This window comes from Schistocerca serialis, chromosome 5 (genome assembly GCF_023864345.2).
Source record: "Schistocerca serialis cubense isolate TAMUIC-IGC-003099 chromosome 5, iqSchSeri2.2, whole genome shotgun sequence".
Lineage (NCBI taxonomy): Eukaryota > Metazoa > Arthropoda > Insecta > Orthoptera > Acrididae > Schistocerca > Schistocerca serialis.
This window is the reverse complement of record NC_064642.1, coordinates 281,588,210-281,605,034: the sequence shown is the minus strand read 5'-3', so window position 1 is coordinate 281,605,034 and position 16,825 is coordinate 281,588,210. Positions and strand designations below refer to the sequence as shown.

The following is a 16,825-nucleotide window of genomic DNA, read 5'->3' as shown; positions in this document are numbered from 1 at the left end:
TGCCGGGCGTTGCTCTGCTGTAATTCGTCATATGGAACGACCTGTTGGAGGGGTAGTACCTTGGGCTGCGAAACCTTCCTCATGTAAAAATAACTTTAGGTTCTGCTGAAGACTCAGGAAGGGACACTGCTTGCCGGCCGCGGTGGCCGTGCAGTTCTAGGCACTTCAGTCCGGAACCGCGTGACTGCTACGGTCGCAGGTTCGAATCCTGCCTCGGGCATGGATGTGTGTAATGCCCTTAGGTTAGTTAGGTTTAAGTAGCTCTAAGTTCAAGGGGACTAATGACCTCAGATGTTGAGTCCCATAGTGCTCAGAGCCATTTGAACCATTGGACATCGCTCGTCATAGGCAATGGTGCCCCAAACCGTCACACTTGGTGTTTGTGTATTATGCCTTAACAATACAGTCGGTCTGCCCGACTGCATTCACCACGGCGAGTATTCATCAAGCTCTTTAGTATGCTTCAACTGAATTGTCTTCTCCTATGTTCATATTGTGCACTTCTCGATCCTGGCGGTTTGTATTGAACTGATATTACGGAATAACGAATTCTTGATCTAGTAGGCCAGTGAAACAGTGGTAGCCGCGCAGTGATATGTCAGTCTCTGTGACTCTCGCTTTATGGCTCTTAAAAAATTGTTCATCTGTTGTAATTATTCTTTGCCACAACTGATTTGGTCGAGTTTGATTCATTTTCTGGTTAGTGCTTGTTCCGTACATATAATGGTGGCTGCTTGCCATTATAGGTGTTACTTGAAGTTTTACCTTAGTGTTACTTGTTCACACTACAAGTTTTGTGGTACTTTAAATCTGGTGGCTTTCCAGTCAGTGTCATTTTCCTGTGAGCAGTCAGGCCGTTTTTTGTTACATGAGTGTATAATGAAATTGGCTGTTTAGTGCCGTTAAATTGCTCATAACCTCTGTGGTAAATCTTGTTTATAGACTGTTGTTTTTAACGTCTTGGGATATTTTCTCGGATTTATTACTTAATCTTTTAATTATTTTAAGGAAATTTGTCGAACTAATATACATCGATGAAATTGTGTTTTAGATCGTTCTGAAATCTAAGTCCCATGGAAGAGAGTTTTATTTGTGAATGCTTCCAACTAAGTATCACCTCCTAAAGTTAAGCTTCCGCTCCTCACAGAAATTTCAGTATGGCGCAAACACGTCTCTGACTTTGTAACCTAGGTGACTTAATGACTGTTATTCTATCTGAGGTAAATTTGCTAGCCTAATGATTTCATCCAGTTTAATTAAATTGTTTTGGGGGAGACGTTTATTACGCTATCATTTTACTGTTCTATGTCACTAAGCGGTGTCTGCGCAAATTTGGGTAACGTTACTATTTGATAGATTTTAATATTTTATGTAATTAGGTTATTAAGGCTTAGGTCAATTACATTTTATTAACTTCCATCTTTTAGCTCATGTCCCACCAGACTGCTGATTGTCAACAGCTTTTAGGTTTACAAATTTCAGGTTCCCTGTTTGGGGCGGCGCTTCGTGGTGGGGATGTGTTGCTATTACGCACTGACATGGTGTTTTTGGGAGTGTTTGTGGCCGCCCGACTTTACCTTGGTGGAGCTGTGCGTGCTAGAAGCGTATCTCTTAAGTTATGCTTGTTTAGCCTACGCTCTTATTTACAAGCTCTTATGTAAATATTTCCCGTCAATATGTCTCTCCTGATATGGGTAATATTTTCCTGTTTATGACTTACGTTCAGATTTTCTAAATTAGATTATTTCAGTTCGTACCTATTGTGCTAATACTTGGAAACTTTGAGCTTACTCTCTGTTTGAGATGATTTTCTGACTATTTAGCCGCCACCTCTGCATTGTATTCATTCCACGCATGTAAAAGAAAATCTTGCTGGGTCGTAACTGTGGGCACTTAATTTTCATGGTTGGTATGTTCTGAAAAGTGATTTGGTAATTAATAACCGCAGCTGCAGGTGTTCCTTTAAAGGCTAGTTTGATTAACATTGAAATAAATTTAAGTTTTTTAAACCATTTTAAGAGCTGTAGGTGGCGATTTGTTTTTATAGTTTTTGGAGAGTAATTCTTTTAGTTATTACAAGGCAAAATTGGTGTAATTAAGGAATTTCTTACTTTTTGTCTTGCAGTTTTGTATTTACACTGATTTCTCGTTTGTGGCTTGGGGCCTCTGATCAGTGACTTGAATCAATTATAATAATAAAACCACTAGCGATATTCCAGCTGGTCATTCTTCGGTATCGTTAGTATTGTATTCGGTTTGTTACTGTAATACATTCTGTAAACAAATCTGAAGTGTTAAAGGAAAAATGATGGGATTATCGTGGGTCCACACTTCCAAGTGTCCTCTTCCTTTCCCATCTTATGTAGGGGGATTTCATGGACGAAGCTGTCCTCTCCGTGTTGTGGTCACGTTGTGCCGTCCAGTACACTGTCAGTGCTGTTTGTGGCCCTCTTCTCTCCCCTGGTTCCACACACACCTCACTGTGGAAGGAGCGTGATCCATATCAGCCACGGAACAACACATGCCCTTCTCCCGGTGACCAATCATTCTGTCTCTTTCGAACGTACTGACATGCTGATATTCCACTGTAATGTCAGCGAGGCGAAGTTAGTTACACCTTTCAGATTCAAATGCGACTCCGCACCGACATTTCGGGTCACACAAAAGAGAGCACTGTTGGGCCTACGCGCACGCCACCTCTCTGCAATTTAAATCGCTTATAATGTTTCCCCTGTTCTACACATTCTCTTGTCGTTGGATAATGCAGACCATCGCTTCCGAGTATTTCACTTTTTCCAAACAGTTGTGCATTTCAGTGTCCTCGTGTGGCTCAGGTCTCAGAAGCCTGCGAAACGCCTTTACTTACTCTCATGCAAGCTACCTCTAAATTTTTTTATAATTTGTGGAGAGGTCCTATGGGACCAAACTGCTGAGGTCATCGGTCCCTAGCCTTACACACTACTTAACCTAACATAAATTAACTTACGCTAAGGACGACACACACACCTATACCCGAGGGAGGACTCGGATGGGGGGGGGGGGGGGAGAGTCACGCGAACCATGGCAAGGAGCCTGAGACAGCTCTGCTACCCCGCGCGGCTATTCATATTTGCTGCAACATGCGCAACAACATTGCAGCTTTCCACGGGTAAAGAAAAAAAGAAACCTCAGAACTTGAGCATTGAGGCGCTTATTGTCAAAAGCCAGTTCCCCAAGCCTCGTTCAGGTATCGCCATAAGTAGCGGAGCCCGGCCGGGCGGCTAAACTGCGGCGCTCGAGGGCAGCGCGGAATTATTTATGCTGCAGCGAGTCGCAGCGCTCTGCGGCCTTGCCTCAAAGTGGCCGGTCTGCCCGGCCGGCCCCGCTCTCCAGGCGCAGGCCTTCTGCGAGGTCCGCACGGCCCCAAGTGCGTAGGAGGAAGCTGTCCCCGCACAGCCTCCACTCACTGCGATGATAAATCACTCCACCTGTGTGAAGTATTAAAGAAGCACAAAAATTTTCAGGGAAATTCAGGAATACAGAAATACGAGTCACTTATCAATAAAATAACAGGAAGTGCAGGGAAGCTAAGGCGAAATGGTAACATGGAAAAATGTGGAGAAATCGAAAAAGAAATGATTGTCTGAAGAACTGACTCAGAATGTACTAAAGTTAAAACAGCCTTTGGTGAATCAAAAGCAATGGTGGTAACAGTTAAAGGGCCATGGAATCACCACTGTTCTCTTACCGAAGTTCCTGTAACTCCCCCAAAGTCTTTTGTCCATAGTCTACTACGATGGTTTAAAGACTTGTCACATTCTATGGTAGTAGGTGTTTCCCTGCACGGAGTCAACGGATCGCCACCACTAGAATTAGCCTCAGCTAGTCACAGGCCGACCACCTGTGCTAAGTCAGATCTATATCTACGTGACTACTCCGCAATTCACACTTACGTGCCTAGCAGGGTGGTCTTCGAACCCTGTAGACGCCCTCTCACTTTTCCTTATTCTGAGCAAACTGGCACTGACGCTGCTGACTTAGTCTCCTCCAAATGGCGTGCCACCCGTCAGCCTGCTTCCAGAAACTGCCAGCCTCCTCTGGCCGGCTATGGTTCAACTGTATGGTTGTGCAGGTTCTCAGCTGCCTTCAGGTGCATGGACAAATCAAATGGTTCAAATGGCTCTGAGCACTATGGGACTAAACATCTGAGGTCATCAGTCTCATAGAACTTAGAACTACTTAAACCTAACTAACCTAAGGACATCACACACATCCATGCCCGAGGCAGGATTCGAACCTGTGACCGTAGCGGTCACGCGGTTCCAGACTGAAGCGCCTAGAACCGCACGGTCACACCGGCTGGCAGGTGCGTGGACAAATTCCCTTGCTGTTCACAACCTCTTGTTTGGGCCGGACTGTTGCTAAGAGCTGCCTCCTCCACAATGTGTCCACGGCATGATCCGCCAGGTTCTGGCACCCTGCAGGCATTACAGGTGTGGACAACATGATGTCACACAAAGAAGACACGATGTTCAATAACTCTTTAGCGAGGCAGAACTGAGTAACAGCAATTTTGAATTGATAATCTACATTGCCCTTGAATTAAACCGGCAATTATCATAAGCGATGTGGTATTCATAATTCATAGAAACACAAATCGAAATTCTGTCATTCACAGAAAAATAAGTTCTTGGAATATACTAGTAGAATGTGGCACCTTCCAGAGAAGTCCTATTGGTGGGCTTTCTGTAATCCGGTTAAACACACTGCTGGTTGGTGAGATGAGCACACTGCTTCTCCAAACATTTTCGTGACTTGAGCCATTGTTGATCCGTCAAGTAACTCCTCAAATGACCTCACAAGGGCTGAGTTCGGTCCGCTTGCCAAAAGCGCTCATGAGACTCTGCTGGTCATCCATCCAAGGTCTAGCTAAGTTCGACATCGTGTGTCTTCGGTGATCTGGCGGAAAGGCCGTTGGCGAGTGCTTGTCACTGACACCCGTCAGTGGCAGACCTGCGAGTTACCGCCTCCTTAACCTGCAGTGTTGGCGCCGTCAGAGACGCAAGGGGGACTAGTGCATATACAGATTGGAATGTATACCGCAGAGACGGGCTGGACAGTGAAGGGGGAGGCCTGTTTATAGCGATTAAAAGTGCAATAGTATCGAAGGAAATTGACGGAGATCGGAAACGTGAAATAATTTGGGTGAAGGTCATGGTTAAAGCAGGATCAAACATGGTAATTGGATGTCTCTATAGGCCCCATGGCTCATCAGCTATTGTGGCCGAGAACATGAAGGAAAATTTGGAAAATATTTCGAGTAGAATTCACGACCATGTTATAGTTCTGGGTGGAGATTTTAATTTGCCGGATATAGACTGGCAGACTCAAACGTTTATAACGGGTAGCAAGGACAAAGAATCCAGTGAAATTTTTTTAAGTGCATTTTCTGAAAACTACCTTGAGCAGTTAAACAGAGAACCGGCTCGTGGCGATAACATATTAGACCTTTTGGTGACAAACAGACCCGAACTATTTGAAACAGTTAACGCAGAACAGGGAATCAGCGATCATAAAGCGGTTACTGCATCGATGACTTCAGCCGTAAATTGAAATATTAAAAAAAGTTAGGAAGATTTTTCTGTTTAGCAAAAGTGACAAAAAGTAGATTTGAGAGTAGTTGACGGCTCAACACAAAAGTTTTGTCTCAAGTACAGATAGAGTTGAGGATCAGTGGACAAAGTTCAAAACCATCGTACAATATGCATTAGATAAGTATGTGCCAATCAAGATCGGAATAGATGGAAAAGAGCCACCGTGGTACAACAACCGAGTTAGAAAACTGCTGCGGAAGCAAAGGGAACTTCACAGCAAGTATAAACATTGCCAAAGCCCTCCACACAAACAAAAATTACGGGAAGCGAAATGTAGTGTGAGGAGGGCTATGCGAGAGGCGTTTAATGAATTCGAAAGTAAAGTTCTATGTACTGACTTAGCAGAAAAATCCTAAGAAATTTTGGCCTTATGTCAAAGCGCTAAGTGGATCAAAACAAAATGTCCAGACACTCTATGACCAAAATGGTACTGAAACAGACAATGACAGACTAAAGGCCGAAATACTAAATATCTTTTTCCAAAGATGTTTCACAGAGGAAGACTGCACTGTAGTTCCTTCTCTAGATTGTCGCACAGATGACAAAATGGTAGATAACGAAATAGACGACAGAGAGATAGAGAAACAATTAAAATCGCTCAAAACAGGAAAGGCCGCTGGACCTGATGGAATACCAGTTCGATTTTACACCGAGTACGCGAAAGACTTGCCCCCCTTCTTGCAGCGGTGTACCGTAGGTCTCTAGAAGAGCGTAGCGTTGCGAAGGATTGTAAAAGTGCACAGGTCATCCCCGTTTTCAGGAAGGAACGTCGAACAGTTGCGCAGAACTATAGACCTATATCTGTAACGTCGATCAGTTGTTGAATTTTGGGACATGTATTATGTTCCAGTATAATGACATTTCTGGACACTAGAAATCTACTCTGTAGGAATCAGCATGGGTTTCGAAAAAGATGATCGTGTGAAACCCAGCTCGCGCTATTCGTCCACGAGACTCAGAGGGCCATAGACACGGGTTCCCAAGTGCATACCGTGTTTCTTGACTTTAATGAACAAAGTAAGAGCATATCGAATAGCAGACCAATTGTGTGATTGGATCGAAGAGTTTTTAGATAACAGAACGCAGTATGTCATTTTCAATGGAGAGAAGTCTTCCGAAGTAAGAGTGATTTCAGGTGTGCCGCAGGGGATTGTCATAGAACCGTTGCTATTCACAATATACATAAATGACCTTGGGGATAACATCGGAAGTTCACTGAGGCTTTTTGCGGGTGATGCTGTAGTATATCGAGAGGTTGTAACAATGTAAAACTGTACTGAAATGCAAGAGGATCTGCAACGAATTGACGCATGGTGCAGGGAATGGCAATTGAATCTCAATGTAGACAAGTGTAATGTGCTGCGAATACACAGAAAGAAGGATTCTTTATCATTTAGTTACAATACAGCAGCTCAGCAACTGGAAGCAGTTAATTCCATAAATTATCAGGGAGTAGGCATTAGGAGTGATTTAAAATGGAATGACCACATAAAATTAATCGTCGGTAAAGCAGATGCCAGACTGAGAATCATTGAAAGAATGCTAAGCAAATGCAATCCGAAAACAAAGGAAGTAGGTTACAGTACACTTGTTCGCCCACTGCTTGAATATTGCTCACCATTGTGGGATCCGTACCAGATAAGGTTGATAGAAGAGATAGAGAAGATCCAACGGAGAGCAAAGCGCTTCATTACAGGATCATTTAGTAATCGCGAAAGCGTTACGGAGATGATAGATAGAGACTCTGCTGGAGAGACGCTCAGTAGCTCGGTACGGGCTTGTGTTGAAGTTTCGAGAACATACCTTCACCGAGGAGTCTAGCAGTCTATTGCTCCCTCCTACGTGTATCTCGCGAAGAGACCATGAGGATAAAATCAGAGAGATTAGAGCCCACACAGAGGCATACCGACAATCTTTCTTTCCACGAACAATACGAGACTGGAATAGAAGGGAGAACCGATAGAGTTACTCAATGTACCCTCCGCCACACACCGTCAGGTGGCTTGCGGAATATGGATGTAGGTGTAGATGTAGGGTCGAGTGGTGGAGGTTGGTGCGGCAAGATGGTGACGGCCGCGGTATATATGAGTGCGACTCATTGAAAGTGATTGTCTGGCTAACGGCACTGCTTTCGTTTCGCTGATATCCCATTGCTTACCCGGACTGATGGTCTAACCTGCATGATGAGATGTCTTACAATGCAATCAGCTGCATCAGGACTTCGTGTGGATTCAACGGCGATGAGCGAAAACGTATACCATACTGGAACTCGAACCTGGTATCTCCTGCTTACTAGGCAATTGAGTTAACCACTGCGCCACCCGGACACATTGCATATAGCAAATTAGTGGACTGTCTCGGCACGCTCCCAGACCGACTCACATTCTCAGCAGCGCCATCGCCTTACATGTCCACCAGGCCCACTAATTTTTATGTTCCTGCTGGAGATCAACCGTAAATGTACATCCACACTGAAGGCTGTGGATTCATTGCCCATCGAGGAGAAACTGTTATATGAATGCGTGGTGTCAGACACCATGCATTCATGTACTTGCGATTGAGGCGGAATAATACGGTCATATTTGTGGCCAGCGAAGGATTGATATGTTACGTCAACTTGTACATTCTTGTCTTCAGTATTTATTCTCATTGTGGAATTACCTTCAGATTGCCATGGCGGTATCAAGGAACTGACAAAATAAGTCTGAGATATTACTTTGTACTGTTCTTATCTTGCCATAGCCGTTCTGAGTTTTGCACCTAAAGTGTTGTGAGTCTGAAACCTTGTATTATTTCGTCAGCATACATACACAGAAAATTGTTGAGTACGTTAAAAATACGTTTTAATTAGTTATATTTAGTGAAAGATAGTGAAGCAATGCTGCTAATGTGTATCTGATTGAACTCTGCATACTCATGTTTGTATCGGCCAATCTGAAGATGTCTAAAGATGTGTGACTGTTTATCTCATACAGTGTGTTTATTATGATGACTGAATTTGAAAATGAGTGCATCCTCGTTAATTCTGTCACTGTATTACCATCTGATTTCATACTTACTGTGGCTATCAATGAAAAATTTGTTGCTTTCCTGGAATTAATTATGGTCGTTTTCGGATTATGGATTGAAGTGCGTCTGACTTATAATTTGTTTGGACGGACATTGGTGGTCAAGTAAATGTTAGCGTTTGAAATGATCTCATATCAGTTGCCACCGACCAGGGAGTGATGGCTGTTAGCAATACTGAACCTGCAGTGAACTTGGACAGCTTCATTGCGTTGGCCGAGGTTTGGTCTGGAGAAATTGCGTCCGACTGCAGTAAACTTATTTTTTTTCCTATGTCTTCACTCATATCAAAGTTAAATGCATGACTTTGTTGATTATTTTTATTTCATGATCTTAATTAGTCCATTTCTTGAGGAGTATGTTTAATGTTTACTTTCAATAAATGTTTGGAAGTGTTAATCTCTCTCTTGGCACCCAGTCCTCGCTCCACATGCTACACTGTACAGAAGGCGTCTTCGAGCGCCTCTTGGAGAGCAGGAAGCGTCATTTTTCAGAGAAGATGTATTGGCAACATTAGGCATTTAATAGTGTCAGTTTTTACATTCTTCCTCAGATGCTGATAGGCTAAGACGTGTCGATGTTAGTTTCCTGGAGCAGTTTTGGTGCTCACAAAATCAGGAGTCGGTGGGCTGCACCATGGGAGTAGGAAGGCAGTCACGGGTGCAGTGCGGAGGAGGTAATGTTTCAGCATTGTTGACTGTATTAAATCAGAAACCAGTGACAGGATAGATTCAAAAACTCAAACTGACCAACAGTGCTGTTGCAGCGTTTTTGAGTGTGTTAAATCAGTGGCCAGTATTCGTCAAAATTCAGAACCCGAAACTGCCCGACAGTACTTATCGACCACCAAGTCATTCTTAGTCCAAAGATGCCAGGGGAAGTGGATAACAAGGGGAAAGTGGTCAGCACATCTCTGCCCCACCCGCTGTAAGTTTCTGTGTCCGGAGCCGCTTCGTTCAATCAAGTGGTTCCTGAATTATCCTCTCAATGGCTCAGTGCAGCCAACTTGCCGAGGACACTCAGCAGACATGGTCGGTCTCCGATCCAAGTGTCAGGCAAGTCCGACAGCGCTTCGGTGATATGGCGGGAACTGGTGTTACCACTGCCGCAAGGCCACTGGCCGGTGATTATCGCTGATCAATAAACTTCCCTGCAAAACTGAAAGCTTTGAAAGAGCTGTATGTGGTCACAGTACGCAGCTTGTTCATACTCGTTAGAAATTAGACACATAGCAGAACATTACAACAGTACCCGTTGATGAAGGAGGCGGGCCTGATGAGGTCTCGTAGGGGACAATAAATTCCACTTGTTCCCTTAGAATCGTGAAGTGTGGCTGCTGATTTTGTAAGTGTCCTTTTTCTTCACTTCTGAGCTCAAACAGTTATCCTGTTTTAATTATCAGGGTAATTATGGGCGAGAGTTTCTAGAAACCAGATAGATTAGACGTTGTGGCTGTTTGCCATGTTCGTGCCGTTGTATGGTATTAGAGTATTCCGAAAGTATTTGATTAGCTGAAGGGCCTATATTAGTGAGAGCAGTGACAGTTTTAACCCACTCTCGCCGGTCAAAGCAAGCATTAGACCCCTAGTTAGATTGTTTTAAAAGTGTAGCGGTGTTGAGAATTTATCGGGGTCCGCAGTAAGCGTTTCTGTGTTAAACTACGGAGCAATGTGCCATTTGGTTTGTTTCGCAGCTGCACGTCGATGGAAGTGCCTGGACTCTTGCCGCATGGTGTGGAACTTCGCTCCACGCCACAGAAGCTCCGGTGACGAGTCAGAGGGAAGGTTCCCGATGAGTGCTTCACAAGAACCGAAAAGTAGGCCCTAAAAATATATTTTGTGCCAGTCTAATATTAATGTTGGAGAAATCTCCTTTACTGCAGAAAGGAACCACACGGAGTAACAACTCGTAACGGATCCTCTACTACAGTGATATGGTTGTTTGTTAGTTGGTTGGTGTGGGGAAGGAGACCAGACAGCGTGGTCATCGGTCTCATCGGATTAGGGAAGGATTGAGAAGGAAGTCGGCCGTGCCATTTCAGAGGAACCATCCCGGCATTTGCCTGGAGTGATTTAGGGAAATCACGGAAAACCTAAATCAGGATGGCCGGACGCGGGATTGAACCGTCGTCCTCCCGAATGCGAGTCCAGTGTCTAACCACTGCGCCACCTACAGTGATATGAACAATATTATTGACATAATATTGACCAATAAATGACAATGCTAATCTTTACATATTACACTTGATGTAGATTGTTTACTTCAACTAATGCAGTACAGAATGTCGGCTAGTGTGGTGAGAGGGTTAAATAAACAGTGTATGAGTGGGGTGAGAGCCTGTTTAACGACTTTAATGTAGGCCCACAAAGCAGATTAGGTTCCGAAATTTCAGACGCTGAAACTGTCTAAATAAAGATTATGATGAATCTGCAGGTGTGAATCGTTGTTGAAGACGGGAAGGAAGTAACTATTTGCACGAATTATGACTTCAGTATATACTAAATTTTACGAGTAAAAGCTCAAGGTTAATGGGACTGGAAGCCTAATGTTGAAGCAGCATATATAAACCTTGAATTACTTTGTCATTGTCAATGAAATTCACCGACAGCCGTGTAACTTAAGATATTATTTTATTTTACTTGGAAGGCTACCAGTTTCAGCATTTCGTTACGCCATTTTCAGGCCACTACATAATAAAAGAGTATACACGTAGTGTATATCAGGATGTACAAAGCAATCTTACAGAACGTTTGTGGTAATCAGAATAGCGCTTACAGCTTGAGAGCCGCGCGGGGTAGCCGCGCGGTCTGAGGCCCTTTGTCACGGCCCAAGTGGCTCCTCCCGTCAGAGGTTCGCGTCCTCCCTTGAGCATGGGTGTGTGTGTGTTGTCCTTAGCGTAAGTTCATTTCAGTTAGATTAAGCAGTGCGTAAGCTTATGTACCGTTGACTTCAGCAGTTTGTTGCCATAAGACCTTACCACATATTTCCAAATTTTACAAAGCTTAAAAATGAAAGTAGTGGCGTGAAACCAAATCTCTGTGTACATCCAGCACAATAGACAAAAGCAATTGTACATACTTGTTACTGGCCTTAAACCAAATCTCTGTGTACATCCAGCACAATAGATAAAATATATGCACATATTTGTTAGTCATAAAACTAGTTAACACCACAGATTCACAAGAAAATGTGCAAAAACGTTAAAAAGATCTGAACTAGACAGTATACAATCAGGAACTCCGTTGAAGCAAAGCTTGTCTTTCTGTTATATGCAGGGTGTCTCACCTCACTCTGCCATCTCAGATATATCAACAACAATAGATATGCAAAAACGGTTTTCACCAGCGTGAGCGTACGGCAGGGGCTTAGGAAACGAAATACTATACGAAATTTTAAAACGTAAACAAATACTACTTTCAACACAAACTTGTATATTTTTAAATGTTCACCTTCCCCCTCTCCCCCCCCCCCCTCCTGTTATTTCATATGCAATCAATAGCATGAAAAATCACAAAAATAATGGCGTTGGTTGCATCGCAATACGTCAATTACATCCCGAGAAATTGCGAAGCGAAGTTGTGCTTGAAATGGTTCGAATGGCTCTAAGGACTATGGGACTTAACATCTGAGTCATCAGTCCCCTAGACTTAGAACTACTTAAACCTACCCCGCCCGAGGCAGGATTCGAACCTGCGACCGTAGGAGCAGCGCGGTTCTGGACTGAAGCGCCTAGAACCGCTCGGCCACAGCGGCCGGCGCTGCTTGTAATGAATGAAGCGCACAGCTAGCGCACGTCCTTAGACTCAATCGTGCACCTCACGCTGCCTGTGTCAGGGGCTCACACAATGGGAAGGTATGGACAATCCACTTGCATTCACTTTGCTACACACATTTACTAGTGATTTGTCGCCCACAGAAACTGTATTGTTGTACATTACATCCAGCATAAAAAATACACAAACATCTTGACCAATGAAACTGTGTCACGTCAACATATGTTTGAAGTGCCCTCCGTTTGCATTAATACACGTTAGCAGATGGGTAACGAGAGAGTGTTGCACAGATTGTAGAGTTTCTACAGATATTGCCGCACACGCCGCAGTAATACAATGCGGAATATCCTCTACTGTCGTTGGGGGTTCTTGATACATTCTGTCTCTCACTGCGCCCCAAAGAAAGAAGTCTAATAGCGTCAATTCGGGGAACCGGGCTGGCTATCGCACAGTACCTCCCCGCCCCATCCATACATTTTTAAATGGCTCTGAGCACTATGGGACTTAATATCTGAGGTCATCAGTCCCCTAGAACGGAGAACTACTTAAACCTAACTAACCTAAGGACATCACACACATCCATGCCCGAGGCAGGATTCGAACCTGCGACCGTAGCGCCTGGAACCGCTCGGCCACTCCGGCCGGCCGATATTTTTAAATTTCGCATCTAGAAAGTCTCTGGCAGCTTTTGCATGGTGTGAGGGACATCCATCATGTTGGAACCACATCGATAGACGAGTTTCCAGTCCTAGATCCTCCATGAGGCACGCTAGTGTCTGTTGAAGAAATGATGCATTTCACTGTCCATTCAATGTTCCACGGAAAAACAGGGACCTACAACACAGTTAGCAATAATACCGCACCAAACATTGACACACCACTGTCGCTAATGAGCAACTTGGCGAAGCCAGTGGGGTTTTTGCACGGACCAGTAGTGCATGTTCCGCAGATTCACATTACCATGATTTGTAAATGAAGCCTCGTCCGTAAACGACTTATTGCTTAGGAATACTGGGTTACCTTGCAACTGTTGAAGTACAAAACGACAGAATGCAATTCGGGATTCAAAGTCATTGCCGCACTGTTCTTAGTGCAGTGAGATATGGAACTGATGAAATCGATGCCGATGCAAGATTCTGTACCCACTATTGTGGCATATTCCTACACCTCGTGCAATTTCTCGCACACCCACCTGAGGATTGTGCGCTACAGCAGCCAGAACAGCATTTTCGTTTCCATTGCCAGTCGCTGGCACTGTACGTCGACGTTTTTTGGGAGCCCAGCTTCCTGTTTCCATGAGCTTCTTGCAGATGTGGCCAATGGTTCGATGTGACGGACACCGTCGATCTGGGGCGCTGATTTGTTTGGCTACAGCATACAATATCTCTCCTTCATATGAGCTCGTAGATCGCTGGTTCTTTTCTGGAACACTTTGTATCCCGCTTTGTAGCAGTCTACTCTCTTGGTAGGAAGCATGTTTTTATTAGAAACGATGTTTTCGGTTCCTTGTTATCCTATATGCTACCACCTTTTAGCCAGTTGCATTTCGAGACTCTAATTGATAACATTCCCCAGTTAACTTGTGGGAATTCGCTACGTCTTGGCTGCATCTTATGAGCATGATTTGGACCCGGATAGTTTATCAGCATGTCAGCGTTGTCGTTACTTCTCCATACAGCTTAGGGGGAATGTTATGATGTTCTTACTAGAGCCGTATTTTGTTCTTCGTGGAGTTTGATGACGTTACTCACTTTGTGGGCTTCACTTTGATGATACGGTCTTTGCACAAGCATTTGCCTTTTATCTTTTTCCATATCCACGTTACCTGCTGCGATACAACTTGCTATGTCTTATTAATTAGATGGGTTAGTCATCTATAGATAGATCGTTTGGATATTGCCTCACACTCCCAGGGAAATAGTATGACACTGTCGGCACAGAACTTGGATGACTCCCCTTGGTTAAGTAGGACTTGAGATCCTTGTTGGTTTTTCACTGTGGTGATTCCGACTTGTTAAGCGATATAAAGGAAACCAATTCATATATTTTTATTTCGATTTTTGGTATAAGCTAGGCCCACAAGCTATTTATGAATATTTTCAGCGTGCTCTTTGCATACTGTTTTTCACTTAACATGTCGACTGCTACTGTGTTTTGCGTTAAGTTGTTTTTTGATGCTGTGACAACTAATTGTATCACCAGTTGTGATACAACCTAGGCTGTAAATATGCATACTACAGTACTTCATAAATTACTGTGTGATATTTTACTTTAAATGAAGATAGGATCTCGTATGAACTAGGGATTTCCTCATCTAAAAAGAAAGACAAGCTTTGTTCCAAGTGATCTCCTGATTGTATACTTTGTAGCTCTGATCTTCTTAATGTTTCTGCACATCCTCTTGTAAATCTGTGATGTTAAATAGTTTCATGACTAACACATACGTACACATGTTTTAGCTTATTGTGCTGGATGTACACAGAGATTTGGTTTTACGTCACTACTTTCACTTTAAGGTTTAAGCGCAATTATGATTACCGTTACACATTGTTTCAAAATTTATAGAAAAACCACAACTACAGACATAGTTATACCTTCTTGCTCATAACATTCTGTAACATACAAAAATACAGCTTTTCACATAATGGTACACCGTCTCGTACCTGTTCTCAAGCCCATACAAAATTTCAAAGCAGAGTCAGATACAATAAACTTTATTACTCAACCAATAACTACAGTCCTGTCCGGAGTGACCACATACTGAAAAGGAAACAAATATAGAAAAATATACTCCTCCTTTAGGCTCCAAGTGCTGCCCCTTCCACTGTCTGTAGGAAATAGTGTACAGTATCATACCTATGACAGGTATCGTACCGAAATCCTACAACTATAGGATTTCCTACTAGGTGAAGACCACCACAGTCCAGTTTAATTTCAAAAGTAAAGATAACACACAGAGTCTAGCCAACAGTAAGACATACAGAATTACTTAACGTATTTGTGATCATTTCTATATTGGTCGATCAGGCTGAGACATGGCAACTAGGTTGGCTGAACATGAATGCAGCTGGAGGTTGCAGAATCATGAGTTCACATTTGCAAATCACGTACTGAGTGAGTGCCAGAGCCACCAGCTACAGTCCCATGTACTTCACTCAGCAAACAAAGCCCAAAAACTCAGCTTGCTGGAAGCTCTGGAAATCAAGATACATCACGCCCACACTTCTGATTTAATTTTAAAAGACCAAGCTCAGCTTAATACTTACCCTCTTCTGAATTTCCTACAATCCTTTCAGCTTTAAATTACTTACCACGCCGTCTGCTACTTCATTTTCTTCCATTTTCCTGTAATTATCCAATTCTTTTTATTTTATTGTGATTTTCTATGTACTCCACGTGATCTGTTGTTACAGTTGTTAATTTGTTAATTCTTTCTTCTAATTTCTTCCTGTACCACTTTCCATGCTTAATACCCCTTGAAGCTGTCCTGTACTAATTTTATTTTATTTTATTTGTTCATTAATTAAACTGACGCGTAGACACTGTTAATGGTTTTCCTGTTTGCTTCTTTACATTTACTTATTGTTCAAAAATCTTTTCAAATTGTATTACCACCACACTGTCAAAGATGACATTTACTCTGTGTTTTTGCCTTAGTCTAGACGCGTAACATATTTCCAGTGTTGCTTAGAAACGTTGTAGCTTCTTCGGCAACGATACTCATTTAAGGTCTGATGGTTGTCTTGTAAGCCGAAAAAGGATCAACTCAATAAATTAATCGTGTAGAACATAGTACCGTACTTTTCATTTATCATGATTTTCTTATACCAATAATCGACAGAAGAATCAATAAAAATCACCTCGTTAAACCACTTTATTAAAAGTAGTTCTCAGTGCGGTTGCTGCTGTAGAACTTTAGTACTTTAGTACTTCAGTAACTCCATTGCTATACCTCCATGAGGTTGTCTTTCCATTTTTGTAATATTTGAAGGGCCTGATAATCTTTATTGTCAGCCGCCTCTTCTTCACTCTGCTTTGATATAAATTCTTCCCCATCCTCCATAATTAGATCTTTAAAATGTGTTTTCTACTCGGAAATGGCAATCGTTCTAATTTTAGCAAGAGCTCTCACTTGACGTATAAATCGCTAGGCTCCTGGTGCCCTGTTGTATCCAACTAGAAGTTCTACGTCAGCAGGTGTCTTCTCCTACGACTCCTTTTTAATTCGGATAACCGTCCCTTTTACTTTCCTCTTGACTGTGTTGTAGTGATTTCTATCTTCCTCCCTGTTAGAGCTTAACCATTTCCGGTGAACAGTCTTCCTTTCATCAGACATTCCCTTAATGCCTAAGT

General features: G+C 43.0%; 1 protein-coding gene across 1 annotated transcript in view; it reads right to left on the bottom strand.

The window, feature by feature from the left end:
* The window catches only part of LOC126481899 (dopamine receptor 2-like), a gene marked incomplete at its 3' end in the record, with an annotated part of 35,211 nt that extends 18,676 nt beyond the window's left edge, over window positions 1-16,535 (bottom strand). Inside the window, exon 1 of the mRNA XM_050105857.1 lies at window positions 16,425-16,535. Within this exon, the coding sequence (XP_049961814.1) occupies window positions 16,425-16,535 (111 nt within the window). The remainder of the gene's footprint in view (window positions 1-16,424) is intronic.
* Between the last annotated feature and the right edge of the window lie 290 nt (window positions 16,536-16,825).